The sequence below is a fragment of the Pagrus pagrus genome (genome assembly GCF_965226575.1).
Source record: "Pagrus pagrus genome assembly, chromosome: 1".
Taxonomy (NCBI): Eukaryota; Metazoa; Chordata; class Actinopteri; order Spariformes; family Sparidae; genus Pagrus; species Pagrus pagrus.
In genome coordinates, this window is record NC_140185.1 from 26,477,411 (window position 1) to 26,491,644 (window position 14,234).

Here is a 14,234-nt window from a genome sequence, read left to right on the forward strand (position 1 = left end):
GGCTTTTGGAGGTGTAATTGCATCAGTGATTAAATATGTAATGAGGGATGATAATCTTACTCTCACACACTTTTCTTCCCTCTAACGTCTAAGGCTGTTGGCAACACAGCCTCTAAAATAATACCCAAGGACACCTCCATCAGATCCTGTGCAATGGAGTGAATCTTATGTACCAAACAACCTTGGTACACGGTCATACTCCTGGTTAAAAGCACTGCAGAGGACTTCACTCACACCTACAGATTGTACACAGATTCTGCTCAAAAAGTCTTTTCATGCTGCCATTTCTCTTTCCATTAACTGATCTAGGGGCACTCTAGGTTCAACACTGTCAGTGATAATGTCTGTGTTCCTTGTGAGGTTTAAGGAGCCAAATAGTGATGCTCCATGCTGTTGACAGCAGTCTGATCTTGTTTCCTTTTCGTTTTTTTTTTTTTTTTTTTTTACATCTTTTTCCCATCTTGTGTGGTCCTTTTGAAATCAACACATTATGTCATTAGGAACTTCATTTTCTATTTCTGATGAGAATTTGCAGTGGAACTACACATTATCTACTTCAGCAGTCAGGATGCATAGTGCAGGATTTTCTGCATACAAGTACTGAAGCTCCAAATGTAATGAGATGTGTGTGGACAAAACCTTCGAAGCCAGTGGCTCTCAAACTTTCTCTGGCATGACCAAAAACAAAAACTTCACGCCCCCTACCCTACAACTTTTTATCAATCCTTAACAATGATAGCAGAAGCAACTTATAAAGAAGGGTCCAGGTTGAATTTTAGTGGGATTAAATGCTCTTCATGTACCCTTCATATACAGTATATATTAGTTTAATGCCCCCCAGAGGTCCACTCCTCACTTTGAGAACCATTCTTCTAAGCTAAGACCTTCTATGCTGCTACAGCATTTTCAAAGTTGCGTGACACTTGAGCCCTAGGCAATTGGAACCATAAGATGTTAACCACCAGGGCTGCACATATTGGAAAGAAACTGACGTTGCATTATTTTGTTTTTCTGACAAATTGTGATATGAAAAACATACAGGAATTTCCACCAGATAATGTGAATAGTTCAACAGAGGTTATGCGTGTGATGAAGCACAAGGTGGAAGTTATCATGGTTACAAAAACAGAGTGGCAGAAAGACCACCGAGTGGCAACATCAGTGCGGTGTTGATGCTAAAATGATATGCTGTGAAGCCCCATTAACCACCTCAGACAAAACATACCAAAGCAGACGCCTACTACATGCTGCACTTTATTTACAAACTGCATCTGTAAAGCACAAGATTATTTTTGAAAGCATAAAACTGGTAACTGACTTATAAAGAGTCCATTTTGGAAAACTGTGAAAAAACAATGAAAAAGAGTCTCAGAAATTGTATTGAACAAGAGAACATAACAATATTTACTTCTGTGAAAAATATATATCTATTTGTCATAAAATGTGGGCTATGCGTGTAAAGGAGTATAAAGACAACTTTTGTTTCTTTCATCTCACCCTCTGATAAGTCAAGGTAGTAATATTTGATTAACAAAATTCATAAAAAGCAGTACTGGAACGGCACTGACTTGCATCGTAGAAGCAAAGGGGGTGTCTGAAGCACAAAAGTTAAAGCACAATATAGATACAGTATATAGTTACTAAATTCTTCCTTAAGAGATTTGCTGCAGTTTCCACCTCGCTTTTCTTTTATACAAAATGTACATTATATATAAGTTGGCGCTCCATGACAAAATGGATGTTTTACAAACAGTATATAGCTACGGTTATATATAATATATAGAGATATTTTTTATTTTTTACAATAAATCAGCTTCTCTGTATGTGAGCCTACTTATCAAGTGATTGACGAAGGCTTTTTGTAAAGGTAGGAAATCAGATTTCTGCATTTTTATTTGCTGTGCTCTACTTACTATGCCGATTGCTTTCTATCTAGTGCATACTCACTGGTTATGATCTGGCATTTAACTAAAAAAAAAAAAAAAGATTAAAAAAATTATATAAATCTATGAAAAGGCCCATAAAAAGTGAGCTTGTAACTACAAAAACCTAAAAAGACTAGGAGTAGCATCAACTGGAAGTCTTCCAAAACGCTTCCAAAAACAATGTCCTTGCCTTCTGTTGATCAAGTTTCTGCTTTCTGCTGGGATGCAGCAATGCAGACTATAACCAATACTGCTGTCCTGCTGTTCACCTGCTGCCACTTCAAGGCCCCCGAAAACGTCTTTCAGGCAAAGTCGGCTTACAGATCCCTGATTCAAATCTCTCTGTGGCTGGAAGGAGAGACTCACTCCATCCTTCTCTTCTGCCATTTTGAGCTGGAGGCATCCTCTCGTTTTTAACTGTTGGACTTCGTTTTTAAACCAAAGTCAAGGCTGGATCATCGGCAGGCCTGCTGCACTTGATTGATTAGCTCTCCAAAGCGATCAAAGAGCCCCTCCACCCAAGCTCCGTTCTGCAGACACTTCTGTACCGTCTCCTCCTGCCCCAGGTCCCCTGCCTGCACCCGCAGAGACGCGATCTGGAGGGCCGAAAACACAAATGGAAAACAACTTGAAAGGAGCTCAGAAGCTTCACTTGCAATTTGCATCATCAAACCTGCAAATCATTACTCAACAGAGAAGAAAATCTATACTGATCTAGCACAGCAAGCATGCACATGTACAAAAATGTCTCACCTCGTCCTTACACATGAGGTACGTGTGGTACTTGTAGTGCTGCAAAGAGTGGTACAGAGAGAACCACTGTGTTCTCTGCTGATCCACTGTGTACTCCTAGGAACAGAAAAAGCAAAGGCTTAAAACGCTCTTGAAGTATATTTTAAAATTCTGCTCTTTTTCAAACATTAGTGGACATGACAGGGAAGGGAGCAGTCAGGTGCTCAACAGAATAAAGGATTGAGTGAAAAACACAACATAGTGACACTGTGCCATCTGCTGGACATCTACTGACAGCACAGTGACGTTTACCAAAATATTATCTCGTCTCACCTGTGGCACTTTGTTAGGCATCTTGTAGGGCTTCATCGTTTTCTTGTTGTAGGCCTTCCCACTGAGACGCACCTTAAAGGCCGGGGTTTCCCCATCCTTCTTCAGTTCAGTCACCACGGAGATCTCTGGGAAGTTGTCGAGAGCCGTCTGAAGACAGAACAGGAGAGTCACTAATGCTGCATTCCTGTGCACTCAAAACTAGAGGAATGAAAACTAACTCCAACATGGAAAAGTGCAACGAAACAGTCATCTAGGTCAGAATTCCAAGTCAGAAACTCCAGCAAGATCCACTAAGCCCAAGTTCATTGATATAAACACACATGACATCACAGCAGTACACATAGTAAACAATTACTTTGTTACTAAGTGTTTGTTTTGTAGAACGTGAAGTAAATACAACTCTGTAGTTAGTCTGTAGCTTGTGAAGGTTGCAGGCTTGCCATTCAAACACCCGTTTGCAGCAAGCATCCATGTTTATTCGAGCAGATGCACTGGGACACTTTCAGTTTGGAAGTTGTAACTACCGACTTGGAAATACCAACTTGCAACAGAACGCAGCATTAGGTTCATGCATCGCAGTCACAATCCTGCACCTTTGCTCTTCTCTATAGATCCAGAGTTTGAGTTTGTAAACTTGTCTTTTGGAGTTAAATAATAATCTTAGTTTGCCTAAAAAAACAATGTATAACATTTTTAAAAAATCTTCAGCTTTTTTGCAGAGAACTCATACCTATCCGGTAATATGCAGTTTTAAAGAAACACTCACCTTTAGGACCTGTCCTATGTGAAGTTTGTGAAGCAGGCGTTTCCTGTTGTCAGTGATCATCCCATCCACTCTTTTCATGTGTGGCAACAGCAACTCATCTGAAACAAGCCAAAACACATCTTCATTCAGTTGTTGGCCTACTATTAAGACAACAGCTCAATAGAAAACCGTAGCAGTCAATTCACTCACCGTTTGCCCTCTCAAGAGCTATCATTACATCTTCGTCTAAGGCAATGCTGATGAGCAGTTCCACAAAGCTCTTGAATGTCTCCTTCATGGTTCGTGTGTTGAGGAGACGTGAAGCAAACGGCACGGGAGGGTTTAACTCTAAGAGTGTGTTTGTGAGAGAGATCAAAGATCAGGAGGGCATGAGTGAGATGAGATTTAGACTGCAGTTATAGCAGCTGATGAAAAAAAATCAAAAGGCTTTCCCACCATCGTCTTCTGCAGATGATGCCGAGGCAGTGGGTGAAAACTCCTCCTTCCATTTCCTCCTTTTCTTCGGCGGGGGCTCTGCCCTGGGCTTAGGTTGTTTGGGTCGCGGCTTTTGGCTTTGGGACACTGAGGAAGGGGCGGCTGTCAAGCCCAGCAAAGTCTTCACCTGAACACCCCTGAGAGCCAGAACAAAGAACGTTTCATCACTGAAGAGTCATGTTTTAAAAAACAGCTGAATAACGTAGATCAACACTCTAAACCAACCTTAGTGAATTCATAGGTTTGCAGCGTGGCTTTCGACTACAAACTCGTACATACTCCCTTTTGTTAACTGTGTCCAAGAACTTCACATATACCCTCTGGTACATGGCCTTGGCATCACCAAAATATCCAAGATACTACATACACACACACACAAAGAAAAAGAAAATGTTAAAGGTCAGAGAATAAAGAAAGATGAATTATTTGAATGATCCAATACTCCTCCATGCACACATGGGTATTAGCATGTCTACTTACACTGTTTGTAGCTGAGAAGACTCTCTTTCCATCTCTCAACTCAGGCACAAATTTCTGCAGCAGAGCCTTCTGGACCTTCCAGATGGCTGGAGGTTCATTGCCTGTTCTCATTGTCACCTGAAAACAAGTACAGAACAGGCTTAGAGTATAAGAAAGTACATGTTCAGTAATGAGTATAAGATATATCCTTCCACAATTTTGGGTTAAGACACAGATGCATCAATAAAAAAAAAGATCCACTACACTGCCATAAGGAAACATAGCTTAGTTCTGACCCCAAAAATCCACATCCCACGTATTAGCATTGTGTCCACATTTTTCCAGGTTGTACCTTCAAGGTTTCGATATCCTCATTCCTCACGACAAACTCGTCTCTCTCCCGGTACATTCCCTCTCCTCCGCTGTCTGACAGCTCCTCGTCCGTCAGTCCCTCGATGGCCACACTGACCAACCGCACAGCCAACTCGCCTGGTGGGGACGCTTTGGTCCCCTCTTTGGCTGCAAACACAGTCCCTCCTGGGACAGCATTTGTTGTCAACATAGGAGTGACGACCTGCGGCAAACAGGCCTCTGTGACAGTGCGCGGCATGATGGGAACATGGTCTGGCTTCATCATGGAAACAGGCATTTGGTTATCTGGAGAAGAGCAGCAAATATATGAATGTGTCGAAGAAAAACATCGTCTGAAAGAAATAACTTAATTAGACTCTTCATATGTATGATATCAAGTAATTCCAGTCATAAAAGATCAGAAAACCCTCAAGTACACAGGCAATGCATATTACAACATATTACCATAAAAACAAACTCTTTCTGGTATAATTGATGTCTCAAGTCCGATAAAATGTATAGACAATTAGATCGGCCACACTTGACAAGCTTAGGCCGGTATTATTACCTGTCCTGCTTTTCCGATCTGAAGCTTCATCCAGAGCTGAAAGCGCCGAGCTGATGCTGTTCCTCAGGGCCTGGTTCTTCCCAGTGTTCTCCTCTTCATCTGAGCTGAACGACGGCAGAGTCTCGAGGTTCTTTTGCAGATCTTCATCCAGACGTTTCTGCTGAGAGCTCACCACTGGACTCTCCTGGGGAATCAAGGGCCCGGGCAGAGTCTGCAGTTTGGGAGGCAAAGCTGGTATAGCACAAGGCAGTGGTTTGGACACGGTGCAGGGCTTTCTCGGGCGACTAATAGTTCGTGTAGGACTCGGAGAGTATTGCTGTTTGGGGCCAGATTTGATGAAGTCGAGGAAGGACCCGATGAAGCCAGTTTTGACCTCTGGCTGTTTCTCTTCCACCTCACGGATCTTCTGCCTGATTCTCTCCTGCTGCGGACAACCATCGTACACGTTTTGTAAGGAAGATGGCGAGCTGACATCACTACCCCTGGAGTTTTGTCGCTTTGCTTGCACAGTGCGCTTGGCCGGTCTAGCCTGTCCACTATCGTCCTCAGGACCACCTGGTTTGGTCAAGGACTTAGAGCGAGCCTTCTTCTTGGGAAAGTCTTCACCACCTGGGCCTTCCATGAGGCCATCCTCTGTTTTAATACACTTTGCATTCCCTTTAACTCTGGACTGGACACCTGAGGGGTCATACACCTGCCCGGCTAAGTGATAGTCATTCTCGGAGCTCCCTCCATCTCCATTTGTGTCCAGCTCAGAGGTGTTGTTGTGGTGAACAGACTGACCCTGACAATCTGTAGCCATCTGAGCTCCATTTAGAGTCATAGTCATGGTGTGGGAGTTAGTGTTGGTGATGATTTGATGTTGCGCTGAGGAGAAACTAGGTGACATGTGCCTTATATCCACAGTCTGGAAGTGACCTTTAGAATCAACTGGGCTCGCCATCACTGCCATTTCAGCCTCAGCAGAGGATGTAGCTTTGACAAAGTCTTGTGGCGTGACGCCACAGGCTGCCACAGTGGCAGCCAGGATGTCGTCAACATTTGACAAAATATTTCTGTCATCTGCAAGTAGCATGGAGTCGGGGAAGCAAATGGAGTTAAGAGCAAAGTGGTTCTTGGCATCATTTGGTTGCTGACTTGCCGACTGGCTGTAGTGGTGTTTAGAAGAATCAGAGCACCCTGAGCTCTGTTCAGACACTACTGTGCCCTGCTGACTCTGGGTTTCTGTGACACTGGGACCCAGCAGTTCTCGATCCATGTGAAGATACTGCACATGAACAGGGCCCAGATCTTGACCTGGCTGGATACCTTGTACCGATACCACCTTTGATGCGTTTTGACCATGGTGGACAAGGGGCTGTTGGAGCAGAATCATCTGGTTATGGTCGAGGAGAACCTGAGTGCTAGGGACGGTGATAAATTGGGGGTGGGCTGCTGGGGTCTGGCTCTGGGACTGACTATGATTCTGGTGGTTTTGTTGATGTGGCTCAGGAGATTTGAGTTGGAGAGTGTGCTGCTTGAGCTGTTCTGAGCTGAGGGGTCCATGTGAAGATATAATACTGGAGTTTGGGGGTTTCGTGTTGGCAGTTTCCTGACCATTGGCACTGCTTAGATGAATGTGCTGTTGACTCAGAGCACCCATCCTTTCGGCCTTTACCTGTGTTGCGTTTACATGACCCAGTCCCATGAGCTGGTCATCAGAACGTGAATTGCTTCGGATGACGCTTTGTGTTTTGTGATGATCGTCCATTTTTGAAACAACATAGATGACATTGTTGTGAGCAGACATGCTGTTAGCTGCAGCAGAAGCCTCCATAGACGCCTGCTGAAGAGCATCAATGTCCTGGATAGGAAGCTCTTCAAGTTTCTGTTTGCCATACGTTGGCTTTATGTCCTGTACTGAGGATCTGACGTTATTCTGTAAGGCTTGAGCAGTTGAAGAGTAGGTAGGCAACGGTGCAGACAAAACATATTTATGGGGCTGTGTCTGCTGCTGGGACAGTGTGTCATGCGTTTTAGCTCCCAGTGAGGCCTGCATCAAGGAGTAGTCCTGTGAAGAATTTGATGAGGACAGACTCCGCACACATGTGGGTGGGTAAGAGGAGTTAAGGGACTGGTTAAGAGATTGTCCTGTGGCGTAGCTCTGAGACAGAGTCACCAAAGCCTGCCCCTGTGACTGAGATGTAAAGGTCACATTTGGGGCACCCTGAGAGTGGGATGTAGGGTAGCTCTCAGAGAGATTCCCCTGACACAAGCCCTGGACCTGGGCTCCGTACTGGATCTCCTGCTCCTGGCTTAGCCCGGGACTGGAGGAGTAAACAAGAGTCTGACTTACAGATGACACATTGTCAGACTGGCTGGAGAGGGAAGGCAAAGTCTTGTAAAGGGTCGAGAGTTTGTCTGAGGTGGAATGAGAGGGTTGTGACTGGGTGTGCGGGGTGATGTAGGGTTGAGACAGACTACTCGACATCAGGCTTGATAGCTGGGCTGACTGCTGATTAGCAATCACTGAGTTCTGCTTCTGTCCTGGGGGGGAATAATGCTCCGGAGAGCCTCTTGTATGGTTCTGAGAGTGCTCATGACGCTCTTCAGCTAGTTTGGAAGTGCAGTCTTTAGACTTCGGCAAAGTACTGGACGAATAAGCTTGAGTTACTGAGTCAGTTTTGGGTTGTGGAGCGCGACTGACCCCTTGAGAGGAATCTACTCCTGTGGAAGAGCTGCAGGACACTGGAGTCTGACGGGATGGGTCCTGCTGGTAGGACACATCCACTTCACTGCCAGAGCCAAAGTACCCCTGTAAGGAGTGCTCTGAATTGGGCAATTGCTCGGAGGCTGCATGGCTGCTGGAAGGCCTCTGGTGGTGTTTGATGACACTACATTCACGCTGAAGAGCTCTTTCAATTGAGCCCGAGAAAACCGTGGCCCCGTAGGGTTGAGGCGCACCATGAGGGGTTGGCAGGGTAGAAGGCAGCAAGCTGAACTGGGGTTGTAGAAGGTGGGGGGCAGACTCCTGGGCCGAGCGGTACGTGGAGGACTGGACAGGCAGAGTCGAGCCCAAAGCGGGGGCAGAGAGATGGTTGAAAGCCAGTGCAGTGGGGAGCACTGTCTGGCCTGATTTTAGATGGAGGAGGGGGTCATGGTGAGAGAAGAGGCCATTGGTGGAGGTGCTGAAGGCAGGATCCTGGAGAGCCAAGGAAGGGTTGGTAGCGTAACTCCTGGAAGGGTAGGCACCAGCGTGCTGATAGGACGACAGAGCAGCGGGAGAGGGGAAAGTGGCAGTCGAAGGCAGGGCACCGGTCAAATACAGCTCAGTGGTGGAAGAGTTGGTACCTGCGTTGAACACAGTAGACAATAATAAGTATGTGGCATACTACACTCGGACAATTAAAGACTGTCCGAGTGTTGGACAGATGCTTTGGCAACATTGTTGTTAAACTTTCATGCCAATAAAGCCCCCTTTGAATTTGACAGGAAAAATGAAAGCATGTAATCCAAGCATAATAACTAAAACTTGTATACACAATAGTTGTGGTAAACAAAACATCAGTAACCAACTAAATTTTGTTAATCTCTAAAAGTTCAATGTTTCAGCCCTATCTTGCATTGATTTTTATTATGCAGCTTTATTCAAACAGTATCAACGCACAACATGCTAATGCTTATTGCTTCAATAGTTCAGAATATTTACATTTTTTATTTTTTCACATAATGCAGATTTCCTATAGTTGTCACCAAGATCTACAGGTAACTTTTGAGTTTTTTTAAATCTTTATTTAAAATCTGTCCATCCTGTCTTAGAGGTTAATGTGTAACATTACCTAGTTTAATACACAATATTATTCTGGACTTTGAAGTGTAGATTCATTGATTAGATCATGATTAGATTATTGGTAAAGCTCCATCAGTGAATATATTTCTCACACAAAGCAAAAAAGACCATACTGTATATAAACCACGTTATTCAGGTTAGGTTAAATAAAATAAAAGGCCTTCATACACAGTATAATGGGATTATTAGGCAAAACCGCAATAAGTGATGTGTAATTAAACCAGTGAATGAGTGTGTGTGTTCTCACCAGCAGGCCATGATGGGGGTCTGAAAGGAGGAAGCAGTGAGGCACTAACAGGACCAGCCTGAAGGCTTCTAGACTCCATGGCTGACAGGAAGCTCATGATTGAGTTCTCAGAAGTATTACTGCTTGAGTCAAGTGCTGTTGACAGGAACAAGAGGAAAAGAAGGATAACTACAGAAATTGGCAGTAAGTAAATACAATCCGTCTGATGTGCCAAGGAAATAAGAGCCTTAAAAGGGTTACCAATAGTTCACCCAAATTGCAAAAATCTTGTATTGGTCAAGCTGTAGTATCTACTCATGCAGACAATTGTGTTGTATTTGGGTTTGTGACATCTGCTTCTGAGATTTATGCATCCACCCTTATACATCAAAAAGCTGTAAAGAATTTAGTTTGCAGCGCTCAAATTTTAAAACGACAGGCTGAAAAAATGTAAAACAGAAGCGAGGAACTAGTTTCTTCTGAAGAAACTGCCTCAATTAACACTCAGCTACAGCCAGGCCTGTGTGCTGTCCAGCTCAATTACTGTTTTTTTAATTATAGTTTTGTAATGTTTTGAGCGCCACAAATAAAATTCCATTTACATCCACCATTTTGATCGGTGGCACATGAGACAGTAGGTGTAGGTGTCAAAGTAGGCTTATTGAAATCTGGGTGAACTGACCCTCTAAAAAAGTGTATTGTATTCAAAACTCACCTGCTGCAGCAGGAAGGTGTGATGTAGTGTAGGTGGGAAGCTGGTGGGTGGAAGTGTAGCTTTGCCGCTGGAGGAGCTCTGCATCAAGGTGTGCTGCACCATAACTGGAACTGCATCAACAAACACAAACACGAGAGCTCTCATCTCCACAAGCAGCAGTGACGCACTCGACTATGTACGACCCAAATACATGACCTCACTTGACACACAGCATGCTTGTTGTTAAGTATTAATTCTGTAAAGTCTTGGCTGTCTACTGAGTAACACACTAGCTACATACAGTTTATAAAGAGAATCAACCACACACTCTATATGTGTCCAATGCATTATATATTTCAACTGATGTGGTCTGCACAGAACAAAGTCAGTCAAAAAGGAAACTTATTTATAAAAATATAGCAGAACTGTTAGACCACACAAATGTGAAAAGCAAAACAGGACATCAATTTGACCAGAGAAGAAGAAACCTTTCCCGGTTGTTCTTAATTTTAAAATAAAAAATAAATAAAATATTAGTAATATTCATCTGAGTGGAAATAACCAGCAGCCTAAGTTTATAATTCTTACTTGTAAAAATCTGAATGGTTGTTCACACTGTAAAAGTGCATTGTAATCAAGTTTGCCTGAGCCAATTACGGAGAAAAGTTTAATATCTGACATATGACTTTGTCTCTGCAGGGAGAAAATTCATAGGAAACAGAAATAAATTCTGTGGTAATCAGATGCAGCCAGCCCGAGCCAGTGCGTTCTCTTTTTGCCAGAAGGTAAACATCTGTGGAAGAACACTGAGGTGAAAAAGAGTCATCCGCCTCTTTTTCTGGTCCCTTCAACAGACACATACACACGCCAGAAAACTTTTATTACTCTTCTCTGCTATTTGACTATTAAGTTTCAACAATACATAACCAAGCTTAATATACACTCCATGATGCACACATTTCTGCAGATTATAATGTTTTTGTCGACAGTGCTGGAGAGACGTTAATTAAACTGTATGTTTATTATTAAGGTCACAGTTAGTGGTGCTATTGTGCTGTACTGCATTATATTGAAATGTGTTTTTAATATTCTTCCCCCCTTTGTGTTTATTAATCGGGTGGGCTTAAAAATTAAAAACATGTCTTAATATAATGCAGACCAGAGCAACATCACTTCAAACTACAACCTCCATAATAAACATGTAGTTAAATTATTACTTCTCTGATAGTATCTTCGTAAAAAGTAGAATTTTAGGCCGGATTTTACAGGTGTACCTACGAAAGTGGCCACTGATCATTTCATGGTTGGTCTATTATGCAATTATAGCAAAAGCAAGTGCCAATCCGTCATCGCCTATTTTTAGTCAATCAAAAGCCACAAACCCCTGCTATTTGGGTCATACTGATATGACACAAGGGAGCCGAGTTAATCTTAGCATTTTTTAACCTGTAATGAGTAAATTCATGGTATATTTTACTTGATTAATCATTATTATCAAAGAGGATCACATACATATGTAAATTATTGAATGCTTTGGTTCTTTCCGTAACCTAATTTTATGGATCATCCTTTCAGTTAATGCTTATACAAAGGCAGGTTTCATGAACATTGATTAAATGGGTGCTTGTGAGCACAACCTCACTTCTCTACAGCAGAAAACTACAACTCTGTCATTAAGCATGATACCTTTTCTTTAGCACAATAAAGTAGTAAGACATGATATAAACAGTCTTGAGTTAGAGTTTACAACTTTGCCAGGTTACAACTACTTTGTCTATTTCATAAAATACAAAGTAAATCGTACCTATCGCTCTCCTAACTCAAATAATGACAAATATGCAGAGTTGGACACGTCGCCTATTAGCTCTTAGGTAACAACACCAATAGCTAACTTATGCACCACTTATTTGAAGTGCCATAACTGACATGACTAGCATCGGTGGCTAATTACCTATGTTGTTTTGGCTTTGCTGGGCACCTGTGGGGCAAGAAAACGGGCCGATAAAACGATAGTTTTGGCTGCTTAGCTGCTCAACTTCGTACAAATATTAAATAAATCCCTCTCTGGTGTGTACCAACTCTGTACATGACCATGCTGCTGGTACGGTGTGCTAGCCAAAACTAGCAAGGTGGGAGACAGTAAACTATCAAACGGCTACCAAAACCACTGACAAGTCAAAGCCTCCACAACTCCCATCAAATTACGACATTTCTCCAGTTCCACCAGTGTTCCCCGTAACAATAAGGACCCCTTTACTTAAGCTAGGCCCTCCATCACCGACATTTCCTTCGGAAGGTGCCCTCTCCTTCATCTTTTTACCTTGGCTTGACACTAGCTGTGCTGCGGTCATAGGCCCAAGAAGCTACGGTCTGTGCTGGTGGAGCCAGCGCGTCCGCAAAGCTGGAGGTCGGGTAGTTCCTGTCCATCATCCGGTGAAAGATTCACTTCCCCGACGGAGCTTCGTGGAGCAGCGGACGCACATCGTAGCAGCCTGGGTCCGACCCACCGAGCGAGCGAGCGAGCGAGCGACCAGGAGCAGGCAGGCAAGTCCCGTCCGAGACCCGCACACACGAAGCCGCCGTGAAGCCGTGCTATATCCCGGATAAACGTGGACCTCTCGCCTTCAAGAGTGATTTGGTTAATTTCTGTTCATCTCCCGTCATGGAGAGCCGTGCAAGCCCTGCATGGTTTCACGTACCCATGTTGGTTTATTTCCCAGGATGCACCGCAGACTTTGGCTGGAAGTTTTGTAGTTTTCCTTCCTTCCACCTAAAAGTTCAGCTCCATGCCCCCTCCAGTCCCCTCCCCTCCCCCTGCAGGGATCCTGGGACCTTTTTGAGAGACGAAAACTTTTTTATACCATAAATATATACCCCAAATTCTCTATAGCATGAGATTTTTTACAGCCTGGCTCTACCTGGGTGTGTTTATTATAAGAACAATACCAAAAATGTCAAGTATTATTGTGTATACTGTCATGTAACTCCAAGTGAACCCCCTGTTCAGTCTGGAAACCATAAAATCATAGTAATTTTTTTTTGTTATAAACCCACTTTGAGACTTTATTTAGAATAACTTGTGAGCTTTTTCCAGTAACCATATTTGTTTGCATGTTATCTTATATATGTGTGTGTAAATATGCAGATATGTATGGTGAGGGTGTTTGTGAATACATACGTAAATCATTATAACATATATATTTAATTATGGGAATAGTAAATGTGTATAGAAGACAAAAGAAATCAATATATAAGCTATAATACATAATGGTTGGTCAATTAAATTATATTTTGCAGGACATATTTGGTTATAAATTATATATATTTCTGTTTGTATACATGTGTATTTATGTATTCATAAGTAATGATTAAATAAGGAAGCCTATGCTGAATCATTAGCTAATGATTAATGGAGAGGGGGTGGGATTAGATAAGTTTACACTTCTCCCCACTCCTTTTCAAACATCGAATCCTGATCTACAGCTGCTGACCTTTCTCCTGTAAGCTTTATGATGTGCAGTGTGCGTTTATTGTATTGTACAAGAAATGCGTAGCAGTTTATTTCAGTAAATAAGAAAAAAATAAATAGTTCTCTGTATTAGCCAACTATTTTAAAATAAGGTAACTTCATGTGGAGTCCTCAACACAACAGCCTGCAACCAATTCAAATAGTATTCAGTCTTTTTTAACAACTTTACATATTTTACATTACAACAAATGTTTTCACATTTGTTTGACAGTGACACAAGATGACTGTGATCTTATTCACCCTAAATATCATGTGAAAATTAGCACAGATCCATCGTGCGCACACACACACACACACACACACACACACACACAACCTCACACACAGTTGAAAGATGAGACAAAAAAA

The 14,234-nt window shown here is 42.7% G+C and overlaps 1 protein-coding gene across 1 annotated transcript; it reads right to left on the reverse strand.

Moving 5' to 3' along the window:
- Positions 1 to 1,236: 1,236 nt before the first annotated feature.
- On the reverse strand, positions 1,237 to 13,070 carry qser1 (glutamine and serine rich 1). Its single transcript, XM_084349052.1, has 13 exons — positions 12,678 to 13,070; positions 10,379 to 10,488; positions 9,685 to 9,819; positions 5,609 to 8,938; positions 5,042 to 5,346; positions 4,711 to 4,827; positions 4,456 to 4,589; positions 4,192 to 4,367; positions 3,946 to 4,083; positions 3,757 to 3,854; positions 2,991 to 3,137; positions 2,679 to 2,774; positions 1,237 to 2,521 (listed from the first exon to the last, which is right to left on the reverse strand). Exons 1-13 carry the CDS (start codon positions 12,785 to 12,787, stop codon positions 2,381 to 2,383), a joined length of 5,037 nt encoding a protein of 1,678 aa, XP_084205178.1. The 5' UTR covers positions 12,788 to 13,070; the 3' UTR covers positions 1,237 to 2,380.
- Positions 13,071 to 14,234: the final 1,164 nt, after the last annotated feature.